The sequence below is a fragment of the Marmota monax genome, unplaced genomic scaffold (genome assembly GCF_021218885.2).
Source record: "Marmota monax isolate L192 unplaced genomic scaffold, Marmota_monax_Labrador192_F-V1.1 WCK01_AAM20220418_F8-fsc00129, whole genome shotgun sequence".
In the NCBI taxonomy this organism is placed as follows: domain Eukaryota; kingdom Metazoa; phylum Chordata; class Mammalia; order Rodentia; family Sciuridae; genus Marmota; species Marmota monax.
The window spans coordinates 1,455,055-1,475,139 of record NW_026693811.1 but is presented as its reverse complement, the minus strand read 5'-3'; the positions used below and the strand labels follow the sequence as shown (position 1 = coordinate 1,475,139).

The 20,085-nt window shown below is 36.9% G+C and overlaps 1 protein-coding gene across 5 annotated transcripts in view; it reads left to right on the top strand.

Annotated features, from left to right (window-relative positions):
* Positions 1–20,085, top strand: part of Itgb6 (integrin subunit beta 6) — a 120,412-nt gene that overhangs the window by 45,017 nt on the left and 55,310 nt on the right. Inside the window, exons 2-7 of one of the 5 annotated variants that reach the window (XM_046462260.2) lie at positions 6,260–6,311; positions 6,652–6,723; positions 6,828–6,903; positions 7,633–7,712; positions 10,240–10,480; positions 11,135–11,381. In XM_046462260.2, coding sequence (XP_046318216.1) covers positions 6,843–6,903; positions 7,633–7,712; positions 10,240–10,480; positions 11,135–11,381 — 629 coding nt within the window. In that variant the 5' untranslated portion in view covers positions 6,260–6,311; positions 6,652–6,723; positions 6,828–6,842. Of the gene's footprint in view, positions 1–6,259; positions 6,312–6,356; positions 6,724–6,827; positions 6,904–7,632; positions 7,713–10,239; positions 10,481–11,134; positions 11,382–20,085 lie in introns of those variants that run through there. The other 4 variants (XM_058584947.1, XM_046462261.2, XM_058584948.1 and 1 more) reach the window with 4 other exon arrangements.

Below are 20,085 nucleotides of genomic sequence, written 5' to 3'. Positions count from 1 at the left end.
CATGGCATATCCATATAACAAAATATTATTCAGTCTTAAAAAGGAATGAAATTTTGACACATCCTACAACATGGATGAACCTTGAGGACATTGTGCTAAATAAAATAACAGAATAGTTAAATTCATAGAGACAGCAGAATGGTGAAGGGCAGTGGCAGGAGAGGCAGCTACTGGGGGCAGCTAATAGGTAAAGGGTGCAGAGTTTAATTGGGGAATCAATTAATGGGCAGCTATTAGGTAAAGGGTACAGAGATTAATTTTGGATGATGAAAAAGTTGTATAGATGGCTTGTGGTGAAGGTTTTACAATATCTGAATTTACTTCATGTCACTGAATTACATGTCTGAAATTTGCGGTGGGGAGACCAGGGATTGAACTCAGGGGCATTCAACCACTGAGCCACATCCCCAGTCCTATTTTTTTGTACTTTGTTTAGAGACAGGGTCTCACTGAGTTGTTTAGTGCCTTGCTTTTTGCTGAGGCTGGCTTTGAACTCTCGATCCTCCTCCCAAGCCCGCTGGGATTACAGGCATGTGCCACCGCATCTGGCTGAATTTTTTTTTTTAATAGTAAATTTTGAAGGCTGGAGATGTAGGTTGAGTTTGGTGGTAGAGCACTTGCCTAGTACACAGGAGGCCCTGGGTTTGATAGACAGCACTGCAAACAAAAAAGGGTAAATTTTATGTTATGTATATTTTAACACACACACACACACATACACACACACATACACACACACACCAAAAACAAACAAACCCAGCCTAGAATGTAAGGCTTAGGCCATAAAATATTTCCCTAGCATTTAGAATATTATGGGTATTATATACTAGGATGACAAGAAGTTGTTACGTATCCTTCTTTAAAAGAATTTTCCTGAATGTCTTGAAATGTGAGTCAAAGACAGCAGCTTCCAAATTCCTTGTTTCCTATGTTACACACAACTACAAGTCAGCCATGGAATTCTGCAGACAATCCACTGTGTAAGAAGTTGCAGAGCTATCTCAAAGGTAGACTCTGAGGCAACACACCCATCTATGCTGTCTTCTTGGAGCTACTTCCTGAGATGTACTTGCAGATAGACACACAGAAGTAGAAGACTTGTCATTGGTGCTTGAATAAAGCAGGAGCACGTTAAAGCCCAGCCCAAGTTGACGGTCATTACCTGGTTCCCAGTGTTCCAGATAGCTCCTGGCCAGGCTTACTCGGTTTCCCCTCTCCTGGGAGTGTTTTGTGAGGGCCTGAGTCAGACCCAAGCAGGCCCTGCACTGTCAATTTTTGATGTGGCTGAGTGGCAGTTTCCAGGAGAGATCCGAGCTGAATGCAGTGAGCCAGAGGTATGTATGGTTCTCTAAAGCCAGGGACAGATGAAAACAGCTCATTTGAAATCTCCCAAGCAAAGGGCTGCTGAGAGGCTGGGGTGCAGGGGGGCTGCTTCCCTGAGCTCTGAACAACTAAGATAGTATCCTATAGGCTCAGCCAACCTGTCTAAAAGTGTCAATAGCAAGGATACAGAAACTCTCTCCACCACCCTAAGAAATGGGAATTTGTTGTAACAGTATATATTGCTCTAAAGAAAGCAGGGTCCTGGAGAAAGCCAGGAAGAACTGTTCTTAAAGAGATCCAACCTGGAAGTGCATTTGGGATTACACCCACTTGAGACTGCTTGAGAAACTCAGGAGAATGAGTTTGTGATCTGACTCTACTGCTTTTCAATTAATGTAGCTCAGGGTCCTTCTCTATAGATACTTCAACCCACTCATTTTCTACTCAGTGTAGCTTTCCCTTGCCTTTGGCTTCTGCCTCCACATAGCTGCTGATCTCTTCTAAAATTGGACTGACACCTGAAGCATAATCTTTCTTTCCTCTAGCCTGATACATTCAGTCTCTCCCTCCCTCTCTCCCCCTACCCTCTCTCTCTCTCTCTGATCATCCTGTCAGCTTCACCTTCCGTTATGAAACTTTAGATTTTTCTGCCTATATTTCTCAGTTCAAATTCCACATAGTCTTCCCTTCTACATGGTTTGGCTTTCTGAAGTTTCAGAGTTATCTGGTCAACTGCAATCCAAAAGTATTGAATGATTCCAGAAATAATTCATAAACTTTAAGTTGTGTTTCATTCTAAGCAGCACAATGAAATAATTTTTAAACAATTTTTAATATGTTTAGTTTTTAATGTTTTATGAAATATTACTATGTCAAACAGCAAATGAATACTTGCAGTGATTTTTTTCCTGTGAATTTGAATTTTTTTCTTCTTTTAATTTTTTTTTGTTGTTGTTGTTGTTAATTGTCATACTAGAAATTGAACCCAGGGCTTCATGAGTTTGAGACAGGTGCTCTACCACTGAGCTAAACCCACAATGCCTTGAAATTCTTTTTAAAAGAGAAAAGGTTTGGATTATATAAACATAGCACAATGAAATCTTTTACCATCCTGTTCTGTTTCACACAGGATGTGAATCATCCTTTTGTCCACTGTATCCACTTTTTATATGCTACCCACCTGATTTAGTTATCAGATCAACTGTCATGGTATCATAATACTTGTATTAAAGTAACCCACATTTTACTTAAAAATGACCTTTAAGTGCAGGAGTAGTAATGCTGATAATTCAGATATGCCAAAGAGAAGCCATAAAGGGCTTCTTTTAAAGTAAAAGGTGAAAGTCCTTACTTAATAAGGAAAGGAAAAACTTATATGCTGAGGCTGCTAAGATCTATGGAAAGAACAAATCTTCTGTCCATGAAACTATGAAAAAAGAAAAAGAAATTCATTTTAGTTTTGCTATTGTTAGAAATACAAGGGTGTGTCAGGTGCCATGGTGCATGCCTGTAATCCCAGAAGCTTGGAAGGCTGAGGCAGGAGGATCATGAGTTCAAACCCAGCCTCAGCAACTTAGAGAGGCCCTAAGCAACTTAATAAGACCCTGTCTCAGAATAAAAATTAAAGTTGGATGGGGATATGGTTCAGTGATTAAGTGCCCCTGGGTTCAATCCCTGGTACACCGCCCCCCCAATTGTCCCATGCCCAACAAGGAATCAAACATGTGCACTGAAGTAGCTTGGCAAGGCAAACTTTACTTTTGCAAAAGGGCGTGCTACTGATTATGGTAAGCAAGCACACATGAGTGAACAGTCCACCTGATTATATCCCTAATGCAGCACTGCCCCTTGCTCTGATATGAGGAGCTCAGGGTTATAATCTACATGATTGGCTCATTTTAAATTGGGGAAAGGCTACAGTTAAAGGGAAGAGCTATAGTTAAAATGGCTACATTGGATCTTACATCCTAACTAAGGCTAAATACTATATTGTGAAAATGGAACACCAAACTTTCTATTTCTTACAAGGTGACACCTCAAACTGAGAAAGCTACAGTCATAGTATGTGATAATTATTACATTCTGATAGAAAAGGCATTAAATTTGTGTGTACATATGTATAGGAAAACAACATAGTATGTATAGGGTTTGGTCCTATCCTTTGTCTCAGGCATCCTCTGAGGGAATTAGAACTTATCTCCCACGAATAAGGTGAACCACAACAAGCAGAAAGAGAGGAAAATAATCTGGTTAGTTAAGGGGACATGGTTTCCATTCAGGGCATCTCGAGAGTTCTGGCAAGCATGGATAACAAGGCTGCTCCTTCCACAGTGGTATGAGTAGAACAGTTCCCAGGGGAGGGCACCAGGCACTACATCTTCAGGAAGCAAGACTGTGCCTTCCCTGTGTATTACTGCTTGGTACCAGTTATCCAGAGCAGTGCCAACATGAAAACAGAGTGCGAGAATGTTTTATTGTACCATTACTTCACTTTATATTTTCTCTTAAATTCCTCTCTGCATTTTCTCTACCCTACATTTTAAGCTTTCATCATAGCCCAAGCAGGGGACATGTTTTGCCTCTCCTGGTTGCTTTCTGTACCCTCCTAAACCATCTATTCATGTTCTCATCTATGTACTCAATGTCCATTGAATGCCTGCCCTGTAACAATACTGGACAATAAACTACTGGAAGTCTTTATACAGGATGGCACAGGGCACTCAATGTGAAGCACAAATTCAATTTCATGGGTTGAATTGGGTCTTGGGAGTTCTCCCAGGACCTTGTTGCTGCCTGCATGCTGTTGGCAGCGGGAATAAAATTTTATCCACTCCCACTCATGTTCCATTGGCAAGAGCTAGTCACTGGGGTTCTCTTAACTTCAAAACAGGCCAGGAGAGGTAGTCTGATTGTCTTCCAAGAGGAAGAGATTTTGGGTGGTAGCAGAACCCCAGAGAAGTTTCCACAGAGTGAGCAGATAGACAGCTGTCCGGGCATCCCTTACCTCAGCGCATCCAAAGAGGCTAATAGTAGCTATTAGGGAGGTCTGTGTGCAGACAACTCAGGACCTAGGAAAGCCTCACTTCTTTGGGATCTCATTCAGACTCATTGAATACCATCAGCTTCATATCTTTCAATCTAAGCTGATGATCCCAATTTTACAGTTTATGCTTCAAACGTGTCCCCATTTTTTAGACTTCCATATCCAGTTGCCTAAGTGGCATTTGGTTATCTTCTAGGATCTCAAACTGATCATGTTCTTATTCACATCCTCTTTACCCAGCCTAACCTCTCTCAGTGAAGAGTATCACTCAGTTGCTCAGACCAAAAACCTCTCCCTTTTTTTCATGTCCACATCCAATCCATAATCAGTCCATTTTCAAAATATATCCTGACCACCTCTTTCTAGTTACAACCACCACCGTGTCTGTCCTCAACAGCCACATGTTATTGTTTTGCCCCAAACACCTTCCAACCTTGCCACACGAGTTGTAACTTCCACAGCAGCCAGAGTGATTTTCTTAAAATGTAAATTACATCGATCTTTCTAGGTTTCCTATGACACTCTAACCTGTTTAGAATAAAATTCAAGGTCAAGACTATGTATAATCTGACCTTTGTCTTCAAAACTCATCATTTTTCCTTTCCTTTCTTATAGTCTCAGAGTCTTTGCACTTTCCTGTGTCACCCATGTCATGGAGAGCTCTGTGACATAGCACTGGTCAAGGAGACTCTCCAACTCTCCTACATAAACCAACACCTCCTCACTGCCCCTCCTTCCTTTAACCCAGCTTTATTCTTCATCCTAGCTCTGATCACTGTCTGAATTTGAGTCTCTTCCCACTGCTCTCCAGGAGTATTTGCTGCAAGAGTTCAGTATTTGGTTGATTTTTTTTTCAAGGACACAATCTGTTTCAAGGAGAATATCTGCATTATGAAAAAGAAAATGGATTCCTAACAAAAATTAGAATTAGAACAATCATATTATCCAGCAATCCCACTACTAGGTATATATTTGAAAGAAGGGAAATCAGTCTGTTGAAGAAACATCTGCACTTCCATGCTTATTGGAGCACTATTCACATTAACCAAGATAGGGAACCAACCTAGGTGTCCATCCGTGGGTGAAGGGATAAAGAAAATGTATTGTATGCGCAATGGAATGTTATTCATCCATAAAAAGAACAAAATTCTGTCATTTGTAACAATATGTATAGAATGGGGGTATTACATTAAGTGAAATAGTCAGGCACAGTAGGAGAAATGCCACATATTCTCACTTACGTGTGGAAGATAAAAAGTTGATCTTAAAAAAGTAGAGAATATAATAGTGGTTACTAGAAGCTGGGAAGGATGTGAGGGAGGGAGGGATGGAGAAAGGAGAGTCAATGGTTATAGGGAGAAATTATGCCAACTATTGTAAAGCACAGTAGGAAAACTATGGTTGACAACTATTAATGAAATATTTCAAAATAGCTAATAGAGAGGACTGTGAACACTCCCAACACTAAGAAAGATTCGTATCTGAGGTGATATATATGCTAATTACCCTACCAGATACATTGTATGTATTGAAATGCCACATTATATAAATATAATAAATTTATATTTTAAAAGAAATTAAATATATATATATATATATATAAATATATATATATATATATATATATAATTAAAAGTGATATTTGACACAAAACCAATACTCAGTAAATATTTATTGAATGAATGGATGAATAACAAGCTAATAGTGGATTTTTAAAATGGAGGCAATATCCAGGGCACTGGAAATGGAAAAACAAGCTAAATAAACTTTTAAATAAGAACAGTATATGGGAAATGTCTTTTATCCAATGAAAAAAATAAGAAAATAGTGTTTTGTTTTCCCTAACCCTAACTTCTAGTCTGCCTATAAAATTGTTTATTTTTTATTTTTCAGACTTTATTGTAATTCTCTGCAGAGGATTTAACATGGAATACAGAAACCTGAGGTATTTTCATTTAGCTTGTTTTTCTTTTTTACCCTCCTTACCTGTAACTTAAATGCTTATGTTTTATTTCACATCTTTGCTGTTTTCATTAAATTAAAATCATTGTAGAAGCAATCCTATTTCAGTTGTTCTTTTGACATTTTATCGATCAACATTTCACTAAAGGTATCAACTTTCTCTAGGATGCAGAGAGACTAATAGAACTTACACAAAAATTTCTCCTGAATGAATTTCCCCACCTTCTTGGTGATTGTACACCTGCCTTCCTTATAAGGAGAACAAGGAAGTAAATCATGTTGAAGTTGCTTTTAAACACAGCTTTTCTTCTTTACCTGTCCAGGTAGCCTCTGTTTTCATTTCAGTCGTAATGAAAGCTTTTTAATTTACATCTCAAGTTTCATTTCAAAGCAGTGTAAGTAGTATTTAATATTTTACACTTCAAGAAAGAAAGCCTTTAACGATCTTCAGCTTTGGTCTTGTAACCTTGAAGGTAATTCATTTTTTTAATCTGCACAGCGAGAACTGAAACGAATGGGGATTGAGCTGCTCTGCCTGTTCTTTCTATTTCTAGGAAGGAATGATCGTGCACAAGGTAAGACCTAAGTTCTCGGATATGTTGCTTTCACGATATGCTTGACAAACCTGTCATTTGGTTCAGAAACTAGAGCCGAAGTCATTTTTTATTTGACCTGTTTGATGGCTCTTTTGCCACCGAGTGAATACTTTAACAAATTACAGGCAAACACAGGGCTGGTCCCACCGTGAATGTTCTAGTCTCAAGGTAAATAAATACAAAGGTTACACAGGCATTTTAATGAGGAGAATTAAACAACATTACTGCACAGTAGGACTTCTTAATGCCTTTATGACAGTCGTTTTGGAAATTTCTGTTTTATTATACAATAAGTTCTTCCTCTTGAGAGTAATAATCTTGGGAGAGAAAAAAGGATTTTATTTCACAAACAGAAATACCACATTTATAAGAGAAGCATTTTAAATGGTTACAAATAATTTTAAAATTAAAATGACAGATATTTAATAAGAATAAAAAACAGGATGATTCTGTATTTGTCAACAGTTAGCTATTTTTAAAAAAAGAAGAGGATGATAATTTTTGGCTTATAAGGCACATGTATTTTCAACGTGATAGATGTGAAGTGTAAATTTTTATGTGAGTTGCTAGCATTTTCAGAATTGATTTTTGAAGACAAAAATACATTTTGATATTGTTTTGTTCAAGTAATTTAAGAGGCATAAGTCTCGTAAATGGAATGAATGAAAGTGTACTTAATTCCTTGCATCTTGCTAAATTTAAATGTAGGTGGCTGTGCCTTGGGAGGTGCAGAAACCTGTGGAGACTGCTTACTCATTGGACCTCAGTGTGCCTGGTGTTCCCAGGAGGTAAAACAAATGACCTCAACATGTTTTTAAAAGCTCTGTGCAGTTACACTTATGTTGATTTCCTCAATGATAGCTCAGATAATGTCCTTCTTTCTGTGGGGTTATATGAGTGAAACAAATCAAGAAAGGATAATAAAAGTATTAGTGGATCAAAGTGGCATTCACATGATTGCTTTCAAACACAATTCATGGAAGGAATGCATGTCAAATTATTCTAAATAAAATAGTTAACTCAGAGTCCTTTATTTAACCTGGTTCCTTTTCTTATTTTAAGGTAATTTCTCATGGGTTAAATGTAAAATGTCAAGCCTTTCTGGACAATCAGTAATCATGGAGATGTTTTCTGAAGTTAAACACACATTTGATATCAGTACTATAGCTGTATTCCATCCGGGAACCAGGATCCAATGTGAGCCACTGCTAGTTTCTACAAGGAGCATTCTAGTTTCGGAAAAACATTGCTACTAAGGCCTTATTCAGTTCTTTTAAAACTTATATTTTCATGAGCTCAGTCACTCTGTATCATACCAATGACAAAGCCCCAAACAGACATTCCTTATCTAAAACTGAAAACTATGTAGTATGAAGATGCCTGGGGGCATATAGCAAGCCATTCTAAGTCACTGCCGGTGCTGTGACACCATAGAGTGATCTGCAGAGGTGTCTTGATAAGAAAGAGATGCACTAACTCTGAATTTTAAAACAAGTCTTTCCCCACTGGATCTCATGAAGATAATCTAAACATCTATTCTTCCCATGCTCTAGATAGGGCAGAGGCATGGGAGGGTAAGGGAGGGGGCAGGGGGTTAGCAATGATGGTGGAATGTGATGGACATTATTATCCAAATACATGTATGAAGACATGAATTGGTGGGAACACACTTTATGTACAAACAGAGATATGAAAAATTGTGCTGTATATGTGTAAAAAGAATTGTAATGCATTCCTGTATAATATATTTAAAAAATAAAAATAAATTAATAATAATAATAATAAAAAGAGCACAAACCTGGCACACTGCCCTAGTACTCCCTTGACTGATAGGGGCCACAAAAACAGCATTCAGGGGAATTGTTCTCTCTTGAACCAACGTATCAAATTCAGGATTGAGAATGTAAATGTGGGGGGTAGGCATAATTTTTTGGACATTGGCTTTCTAAAGAAAACAGCATTAATTTCATTCCAGAGACTGAAAATGGCAAATCATTCTAGAATTTTTGTTTAAATGCACTTTTTAGCATTTGAGAGAGTTTCTCATAGCCTTACTTGTGGATGACCCTTGGTAGCTAAATGATTGTCAAATTTTATGGCAAGATTAAGAGGTCACTCCAGTAGTAAAAGTAGTTATTAGTTTATCAATTGAGGTAATTGGAACAAAACGTAAAATAGATTTCTGAATGGGAAGAACAGAAAATATGCTGTGTGGTTAACACCACCCCTGACCTTCTGGCAAAGGCTGTGACTACAGCTGATAGCAACTGCATTGTATTGTGAAGGCGCCTCCATCAGCCACTGTTTGCCTTCCTTACAATATGAGATGTTAGAGAGTTTGCCAGAGCCTCAAATACACAAAGGCCTGACTGGTAGATAACAAATTATATTCTCAAAATTTAATTTCAGAAGAAAGGTAACTTTTCTACTTGGTGAAAACATCAAGAGTGGCTTTGAATTCTAAGGGGCCAGGAAAAATATGGGCATTGGTTTGCATGAGAGTCAATGGGTTCAACTTTTCCTAGTGCCTGCTGTAGAGTAGCCTTGCCATCAGGTAAGACAGGTATATCTGGGCTCCATTTTTTCTGCTCTTGATGCTGCAAAAATGGAATGGCCACATATCTGCTGGGAAATACTATACCTCAGTGCTCATGTGAACCTAATGGGGCCTAGGAAACTCCAGAGTCCTGTACAGAAAAGCAGACTTTAAACCATCTTCTAATTCCCTTCCTTACTTCCAAATCTTGGAGGAAAGACCTTGAACTAGAACACTTTAAGATACTGAGTTTAAGGTCCCTGAGAGATCAGTTTTAGTGAAATAATGCTAATCAGGGCAACACACCAATGATTAAAACTAGTAAAGTATCAGACAGTGCGATGTCATAATCCTTGTCCTTTAGAAATACATAGAAAAATCTCTCTTTGCTACCGGATTTGGTAATAGATGCACTGTAAAGCTTAGACAGGCCTAGGATTCCAAGAACCAACAAGTCATTCCAAAAAAACAATAGACTGAAAAATATCAACTCGATGAACTCAACTATTTCAAGAATCTGGTCATGGCAAAGGAGAATCTTTAAATAAATGAGCTTTAAAAAAACTGCTAATGAATTCAAATGAACATAATTAAAAGGAGACTCCAGCTTTACTCATAACTTTGCTGGCAGAACACTCTGGCTATTCAACTATAACTTAGCTTTAGACCTACAATCAATGTCAGTCATACAGGAATATGATGTATTTAGGATGGCAAGATGCTTAACTAGGAAAGTATGTAAAAAATTTTAATTACTGCCATCTTATAAAGAAATGCAGATTTGTCTTCTTTTTCTCTACTTTTTTCTTTTTCAGAATTTTACCCATCCATCTGGAGTTGGTGAAAGATGTGATACCCCAGCAAATCTTTTAGCCAAAGGATGTCAATTAACCTTCATCGAAAACCCTGTCTCCCAAATAGAAATCCTTAAAAATAAGCCTCTCAGTGTAGGCAGACAGAAAAATAGTTCTGACATTGTTCAGATTGCACCTCAAAACTTGATTCTTAAATTGAGACCAGGTAAGTTATGATTTTTTAACAGAAGGGGAAGGGTCTTTCAGAAGAAAGAAAAACACAGAAGTGTTTATTCATGTAAATAAACATAATGCTATGTGTGTAATATTGCTATTGCTTTAATATGGATGCTACATGTCACAGATCATTGATTATTATGCCTCCAATTGCCCATTTTTAAGGAAATATGAAGTTTCGGGGCTCACATTTTTCTTTGTTCACATTGGCCACTTCTACTCCAAATGTGTTACTGAAGAAGTCTTTTCTAATAGTAACCATTTGAATTACTCAAATGTTGCTTAGATTTGCCTCACATTTCTTCAGGAGTTGAAATGTAGATTGAAACTCTCCTTTATTTTGTTCACCTGTTCTAAAACCACACACAAAAAAGTTCAGCTTATCTTTCATCTAAATGGATGCTAATTCTTCCCAGGAGATATAAAATATCCTAACTTATATTTCTTCAGTACTCATAAACTCAATGCTGAAAGATGTTTGTGGGCTTATTCATTTATAAACTCTACCACTTAGTACATCACATGGTATGTATCTTCAGTAAGTTCTTAATGGAAAGAAATAGCTAGCTGGCGGGGAGATTAGCCAGTTGCAAATAAACCTTCCTGTGTTTTATGAATTTGCTTTCCCTGTGGGGCTCTGCAGGTGGTGAACAGACACTGCAAGTGCATGTCCGCCAGACCGAGGATTACCCTGTGGACCTGTATTACCTCATGGATCTCTCCGCCTCCATGGACGATGACCTCAACACAATCAAAGAGCTGGGCTCCCTGCTTTCCAAGGAGATGTCTAAATTAACCAGCAACTTTAGATTGGGCTTCGGCTCTTTTGTGGAAAAACCCGTCTCCCCTTTTATGAAAACAACGCCAGAGGAAATTGCCAACCCTTGCAGGTAAGTGATTCTCTGGCATCTCTGTGCACTGATTTCCACAGCGATACCCCGCTGCCCTCCCTGAGCCGCACTTGCCAGGAACTCGCTAACTCCCTGGCATTTCTATCTGGCTGTCTGATCTCACAGTTCTCTCAGATGCCCAAGTTGCTCGCAGCCTCCGAGGATCTTAAATGTACGGTTCTAGCCTTCCAGCCTCTGCAAAGCATCTGCCTCCAGCGATGGAGGGCGTGGCCAGGGGCGTGGCCAGGGAGGTTTGTGTTCTGTGGACAAAGGGGGCTGTACATTCCATTGGATTTTATCCCCCTCCCTGCCCTTGGGAGACCTTCAATCCCCAATGACCACCACTGAAGCTGTCTGACAGTAACCTCTATTCGTTTTGAGTCTTTTTCTACTGCAATGACTTCTGTCAAAATAATAATTTTTGCAGCTTCCTCTGACGTACTTTGGGAAATGTGGGTTTCTCTCATTGTTTGGAGAAGGCCTTTGCAGCCATCACTGCTACTAAATTCACAGGAAATGAGTCAGTGACTCTATTATAATGTGTTATAATCAGCTATTAAAACCATGTCTTATGCAGGATGGCCAAGGACAAATAGCTTTGTGATGGCTTACCTGTGCAGCCAATGACATGTTCAAAATCAAATTATTTAATACCCTTCTATTGAGAAAGAGCCACCATCTGCTCTGGGCCAGACCCTGCACTGAAGGCTTTACATACATGACCTTATTCAATCTCTATAATGACAGCAGGTTAAGGCAGGTTTCATTAGCCCTATATTCAGAGGAAGTAACAGAGGCTCTGCATGGTTAATAATTTGCTCAAGGGCACATGACTAATAAGTATACCAAGATCTGGTTTGATCCAAAACCAAGCCCTTTACTACTATGCATTTCGTATATATGAAATCATTTTTAAAATGTTAATTTTTAATATTCTTATACACCAGAGCAAGCAATCCCTATAAAAGACAAACAGCTTCTTTTGTATTTAAAAACACATCAGTGCACTTCTCAACTATAATCTAACATAGGTGAAAATTATTTAACTGTGAAAGTAATGTACCACTGATTATAACTCTTAGGAATTGTGTTTGGTTAAGAGTATCAGAAACTGTGGCTTTAAAAGGAGAGAGGTTTTTTTTTTTCTCTCTCTTTTACACAAAGTGAAGTCAGGGCTTGGGTGACAATTCCACAAACACCAGAAATCCACAACTTCTGTGTTTTTTTTTTTTTTTTTTTTGCTCCACCATCTTTAGCACTTGGATTTTGTCTTCATGGTCCAAGAGGCTGCTAGGGTATTAAGCATAATTTCTTCACTCCAGGCAGAAAGAAAGGAAGAAAAGTGGGGCAGATTAGTTAAGGGCACTATCTGACCCTCTTAAAGTATAATTGACATGCACTTGAAATACGCACATCAAAAATACTGTTTGAAGACTCTTAATAATTGAATATACCAGTATAATCAACACCCAAAACGTGATATAGGTATATTCATCACCTCAGAAAGTCTCCTCATGCCTCCTTCCAGTCATTTCTACTTCCTCAGAGGTGCTCACTTTGTGATTTCTATAATTTAGATTGGTTTTGCCTATTCTTGGATTTCATACAGCTAAAATAAAATAGTATACACCTTTGTGTCTTGCTTCTTTTGCTCAGTGTAATGTTTTGAGATTTAATAATGATCTTGTGTATACTGGAAATTTGTTCCTTTTTGTTTTAATAGGTAGTCCATTAATGGATTTGCTACATTTTATTTATTCCTTCTTCCATTGATGGACATTTGAGTTGTGTCGTTTCTTGGCTGTCATGAAAAATGCTGCTATGATCATTTGAATATACATCTGTGTATGGATGTCTGTTTTTATTTCTCTTAGATGGATACCTAGACTGGAATTGCTGAATTGTTTAAGTGTACTCTTAATTTTTAAAGAAACTACCAAAGAGCTTTCTGAAGTAGATATACTTCTTTTCATTTCCATAAGCAATGTGAGAGGGCCCCAGATAATCCACATCCATGCTAACACTTAGTGTTAGCACAAATGCTCACTTTTACATCTCACGAAAAGAATTAGTCGTTTTAATTTTAGCCATTTTAATAGGCATGTAGTGGTATCTCACTGTAGCTTTAATTGGAGTTTCCTTTGTAACAAATGATGTTGAATACCTTTTCATTTTGCAGTCTCATTTTGTATTGTGTGAAGCATCTCTTCATATCTTTTGCCCATTTTTAAAAATTAGATTGTCTTCTTAAAATTGTGTTGTAAGCGTTCTTTATATATTCTGGATACAGGTTCTTTGTCAAACATACGCTTTGCAAATATTTTCTACCAGTTGTGGCTTGTGTATTTATTTGTCCAACAATGGTTTTAGTCAAACAAAAGTATTTAATTTTGATGAAGTCCAATTTATCAACTTTTAATTTTGTGATTGGTATATATTTTGTCCCAAGATATTTTTGCCTACTCTAAGGTTGTAAAGACTTCTTTTCTCTTTTCCCTAGATTTATGGTTAAAGTACTTACATTTAGGAAATTTATGATTACAAATGAGTTTTTGCATTGGGAATGAGAATAAAAGTTCTAAGTTCATCTTTTGTTTCCAAACAGATATCCAGTTGATCCAAAATCTGCCTTTCCACATCAAATTATTCTTGTTGTCTTTGTTTAAAAGCAGTTAACTATATATGTGTGCATCTAATTCCAGACATATTCTCTTTCATTGCTCCATTGATTATACCTATGTAACATTAATGCCTCATTCTCTTGCCTTATGATGTCTTTAAAATCGGGATTGTAAGTCCTCCAACTTCATTCTCTTATTTTTGGCTATCCTAGATCCTTTTCATTTCCATATAAATTTTAGAATCAATTCTTCAAAAAATATGCTGAGATTTTGACTGAAAATGTATTAAAACCATAGATCAATTTGAAGAGGTTGGACATCGTAAGCATATTGAATCTACCAGTCACTTCATATGACATACCTTCACTTTGTTAATTTCAGGGTAGAGATTTTTTTTTATTGGTGTTGTTTTATCTATTCCTAGGGTTTTATTTGTTTGTTTTTTGCAATAGTAGAGATTGAGCCCAGGGGAACTCTACCACTGAGCTACATACTCAACCCTTTTTTAAATTTTTACTTTGAGATAGGTTCTTGCTAAACTGTGGAGGTCAGCCTTGAACTTGCAATCCTCCTGCCTCAACCTCCCAAGTAGCTTGGATTTTAGGCATGCACCATGGTACCCAGTTCCCAGGAGTATTTTTTTTTAAGTTCATTTTTCAATGGTGTGCTGGTGATTTATAGGAATGCAATTGATTTTTCACATTAACTTATGTAACCTTAATAAATTTTCCCATTTATTCTAGTCTGATTTTTATAGATTCTTGTGATTTTGCAAGGACAGTCAAGTGAAACTAGTATAGCTTTTATCATTATCATGAGTGCTTGCTGGTAAAAAATATATAAATATATATATATTAGAACTACTAGTAAAGTTGGTGCCACTGTTTGGACACGGGTCGAGGCACCAGCAGTTGACTACTGCTTTCCCATCATCATAGCACAGCAAAAAAGGCAAATGACATATTTACACACTGTGAAAACAGTGTGACCCTAAAAGCCCTCTGGAATGTCTCAGGAACCCCAGAGTCTATGCACCATTCTTCACAAACCCTTTTAGGACTGGCGATGTAGCTCAATGGTAGAGCACTTGTCAAGCATGTGTGAAGCCTGGGGTTCACTGTAAAGAAAGAAAAAATGCTACTCTTTTTTTTTTTTTTTGGTACTAGGGATTGAACTCACAGACACTCGACCTTTGAACCACATCCCCAACCCTATTTTGTATTTTATTTAGAGATAGGATCTCACTGAGTTGCTTAGCACTTCACTTTTGCTGAGGCTGGCTTTGAACTCGGGATTCTCCTGCCTCAGCCTCCCCAGCCGCTGGGATTACAGGTGTGCACCATCACACTCAACAAAATGCTACCTTTTAAATCTAATTTCTAATGGCTTTTGGAGTATTTTTTATTTTTATTGGGAGGAGAGTCACTAAAAATTAATTTTACCATAAGAAGGCTGAAGCACTAAAAATTCATTTTACCCTGTAAGAAGGCTAAAGCAGCTTACAGTTTTGAAAGAGTTCTCTTTGCTGTTGTCTAAGATACAGAATAAAAGAAAAGTTTTCTTCATTTCATACTTATAAATGAGTCATAATATGTATTTTTAAATACTTAACAGCATAAAAATTAAACTTTTCCCTCCATCAAGCATTTTGAAGAATTTCTTCTTAACATCAATCCGCATACACTATGTTATGATTTTTTTTTATCTCAAATTTGGTGAAGAATTCATTGTAGTTTTATGAAATAGGAGACAAAGCCATGGAAATAATGGATTAAATGGATTTCCTATACATATACATACACAAAAGCATATTTGAGTATAGAATGTACAGTTTCTTATTGCAAAGTTAATAAGTTCATGTGCACAAAAAGAAGAAAATCAAAATAAGTCCTAACCCTAAGAAAATGATGATGTTAATCTTTTAGTATATAACATTATAGTTTTTTTAAAAAATATTTTCTCATTTAATTTTTAAATTTGTTTTAATTAGTTATACATGACAGTAGAATGCACTTATGCACTTTGATATATTTTATCAATATTTATTTTAAATTTAACAAAATATATAAGTAGTACTTCTTTATATTGTGTTTCTCAATTATCCTACATTTTAAATGTAAATTCGTTGTTGTCTAGGAACTCAAAATCCTCCATTGGTAAGAGGTTCCTACTCCCTACACTTGCTATACTCAGAAAGCAATATCCAAACGTGAGCATTCATTAGAGCTATTCCAGTCCAATTAAGGGTTCCAGTTCCAATTCCGAGAGCAACCCCTCTCTAATGCTCTGTTTTACTTTTGCCACATGTTCTCCCATCACATGAATCTGCTCAGTGAGTTACATTAAGATTTCATCCACTTTTCAAAAGCATGGACTTCTAATAATTAGAATTATCTGCTCAGGACATAATTTCAACCAACAAAGATCCAAATTTCTCGAAGGAAGGTAGGACTGCCAATTCTTTGGTTCTAGGAGATGCTCCAATATCTCTTGGTACAGGATGAATCAACAGCCCCAAATGAAAGATTAAACAAAAAAATTCCAAGAATAGTTAGGTCCCAGGGACAAATAAGCCTACATGCTTTTTATCTGAAATAAACTTCATAGCAACTTCATGAAGTAAATGTTATCATACCCATTTTATGGATAAGGGCACTGAGGCCCAGCAATGTTAATGAACTTGCTCCAGGATAGAACTGTTCCGTCTTTTTATTCTAATTTTAATGAATTTTCTACCACCTCAGAGCTACTCCAGTCACTACAGGAGTAATTATGACACATGCTGAATTATCATCATTAACCAATTGGAAAAAAATTTAGAGCTCTTTCTCATATCACACTTTAAAATACGTCTCATATCTGAGGGTGGGAAAAAAATTCACTTTAATAAAAAGCTTTAAGGTATGTATCAAAAACATCAAAGACAAAAGTTTAATATTTTTCAGAGAGTTCTTCAAATTAAATGGGAAAATAAAAAATATACCACTAAGAAAATAAGCAAAGAGTATAAACCAGCAAATTGGTATAAGAATAAATACAAAGTGTCAATAAATATAGACAGGTGGGTCAGTCTCATTAGTAATAAAATGAAAGTTAAAAATAAAATTCAGATTTCATTTTAGCTAATCAGCTATTTTGTTTTGTTGAATGGTACAGTCTCACATACAATTATCAAAAATGACAGCTGATACAAACTGATCAGAAAAGAGTTTGCAAATAAGGGCCAAAAAATAACCCAGCAATTCCCCATCAAAAAATTTATTCTAAGCAAAGATACAGACTAGTTTGCAAAAATATATGAAAAGGGATCACCATATTATTTAATTAACAAAAGATTTCAAAATAAATTCTCAGCAAGAGGAATGATTGAACTCTGATATATCTCATAGGCATTGCAACTTTTTAAAATTTCTTCTTCACATTTTCATATAAAACCTCATTTTTTTTCAATGAACAAAAAATGCATCTATTTTTAATCAGGAAAAAAACACTATTCTAGAGATATCATTAGCCAAATCCATTCATTATTGTCCTGAGGTCTGTGCTAATCTCTATGGGATTGATGTAAGAAACAACAGAAAGTACAGTTTCTTATTGCAAATGTTTGTCAAGCCCCAAACCCGAAAAGCTCATTGTGCAGTGTTCTCTGCATATTTTGTTTCTTCAAGCCTCACAACAACCCTGCTAGGTAGATACTATCAGTGGGCAAGACTTCAGAATTTCAGAGAAACCTGATACATGATATTTTTTAAAAAGGGAATAAGATTAACTTCTGGGAGTTAAGGTAAAATGTAATGAATCAGAAAGAAATATAAAAAGTGGCCTGGAAACAGCACTGAACCATCTGTGTTGGTACAGCTGAAATAATGGATTGTCCTGGTGGGTTGGGGGAAGACAGAAAAAAGAAGGGTCACAGAAGACATAGGCATCCAAGAACCTCAGCCAAGTCACTTCCAGAGTTTCCAGCCCCATTGACTAAAAGGACTTATGAAACATTTGTTAGGTGAGGAGGTTGACCACAGATGAGGGAGGGACCAGATGTAGTCAAGAGCATTTCTTCTTGAGATGGCCATCTTAGGACAGCTCAGGCTGTGCCATTCAGTGTTCTGAAACATCGGAAAACAATGGATTCTGACCTCTTTTCTTGAAAGTCTACTGTTAGGAAGAAAATCACTTCCCTCATGGACACCAACTTGCTGGTCCCCGTGAGAGCTTTACTACTCAGTATAAAAGAATCCACAGCCATTCTGATTTGAATGAACATTCGATTCTCATCACTTATGGTAGTCATTCTATAAACTTGCCTCAGGCACTGAGTTATTCTAATACTGAACATTGCTCCAAAGGGAAAAATAGGTTAGAATCCTATGAGCCTCTAGTTATAAGTTTAATCAACTGACCAATATATAACCTTGTTTTGTGTGTGTTTATATTTTAAAACATCTTGCTTAATAGATAGTGTTGATTCATTACTATTGACTGCTCAGACAATAATATTAAAAACTAATACTTGAACGAATTTTATATTTCCTACATGAGGCACATCACAACCTTTTAGCACTCAGGAACACTAGACAATAAGCCCTTTGTTCTCAGACTTGGGGACCATTTTAAACAAAGAAATTATCAATAAAATGAATATATGCACATACACACAAAGCCCTGGCACTAAATAGACCATAAAAAGACACACGTTATTTACACTGTGAGAGATGACTCGAGAAAGCAAAACATCATCTTGTTTGACCTCAGCAGGTAATGTGCACGTTAATGAGACTCACTTTTTTTTTCTTCTCTGTGTATATCTACAAATGATGAAGAAAATTATGTATTGATTTGCTAAAAATAAATTTTAGTAAGTAGGTGAAAATTCACAAATGATGAGGATGTATAGGCAGATGAACTTGGTAACAGGAGTCTGACCCTGAAAGATGCACCTGCTCTCTAAGTGCTAACAAGAAAGCCTGCCGCACCTGCAAGCTCAAGCCCAGGCCCTATGTGTGCTCCACAAGAATCAACCAGGGCTCCCAGGCAGCGCACCACACCCTCAATGGAGGCTACTCCTATCTGTCTCTGTGCTTCTGTGTCAATGGTTGTCAAACTTTAGTGTGTGTCAGAAAGGTTTGGTACAGTACGTGTTGCTGAGCACATTCTTGGCCTTTCTAAGGCAGGAGGTCTGAACTAGTGCTCCAGATTTTGCATTTCTAACATTTTCCATGTGATTCTCATGCTGCTGTACCAGGAACCTCACTTTGAGAACCTCTGCTCAATACCATTATCCTGCTTTTATAGATGAAATCTCAAAGCTCAGAAGGGTTAAGTAACTTGCTCAAGGTTTCAGGCACAGCTAGTAACTGACTTTTAGGATAAGATGTAGCTGAACTCATGATCATCTCTTTATGTTCTACTATTAGGAGCAGATTTCATCCTACCATGATATAATCGGGGGGTTTTATTCCCAGGCTGGTACCCAACAATGTAGACAAGCATGGTAGAGTTGGACTCTAGAACCTAGGCCCTGCTATGTTTTGGTTTTTTTTCAACCTTCAATAATATCTTTTTTAAAAATATTTTATTTGTTCTTTTTAGTTATACATGACAGCAGAATGTATTTTGACATATTACACATACATGGAGTATAACTTCCCATTCTTGTGGTTGTACATGATGTGCAGTTACACTGGTCACATATTTATATGTGAACATAAGAAAGTTATGTCTGATTTATTCTACAGTCTTTACTATTCCCATTCCCCTGCCCTTCCCTTTATTCTCCCTTGTCTAATCCAAAGTACTTCTGTTCTTCACTACCATCCCCCCACTTATTGTGTGTTAGCATCCACATATCAGAAAGAACATTTGGCCTATGGTTTTGGGGGATTGACTTATTTCACTTAGCATGATAGTATCCAGCACCATCCATTTACCAGCAAATATCATAATTTCATTTTTCTTTATGGCCAAGTAATATTCCATCATGTGTGTGTATGTGTGTGTGTGTATATATATGTATATGTATATGTATATATACATATACATATACATATATATACACACCACATTTTCTTTATCCACTCATCTGT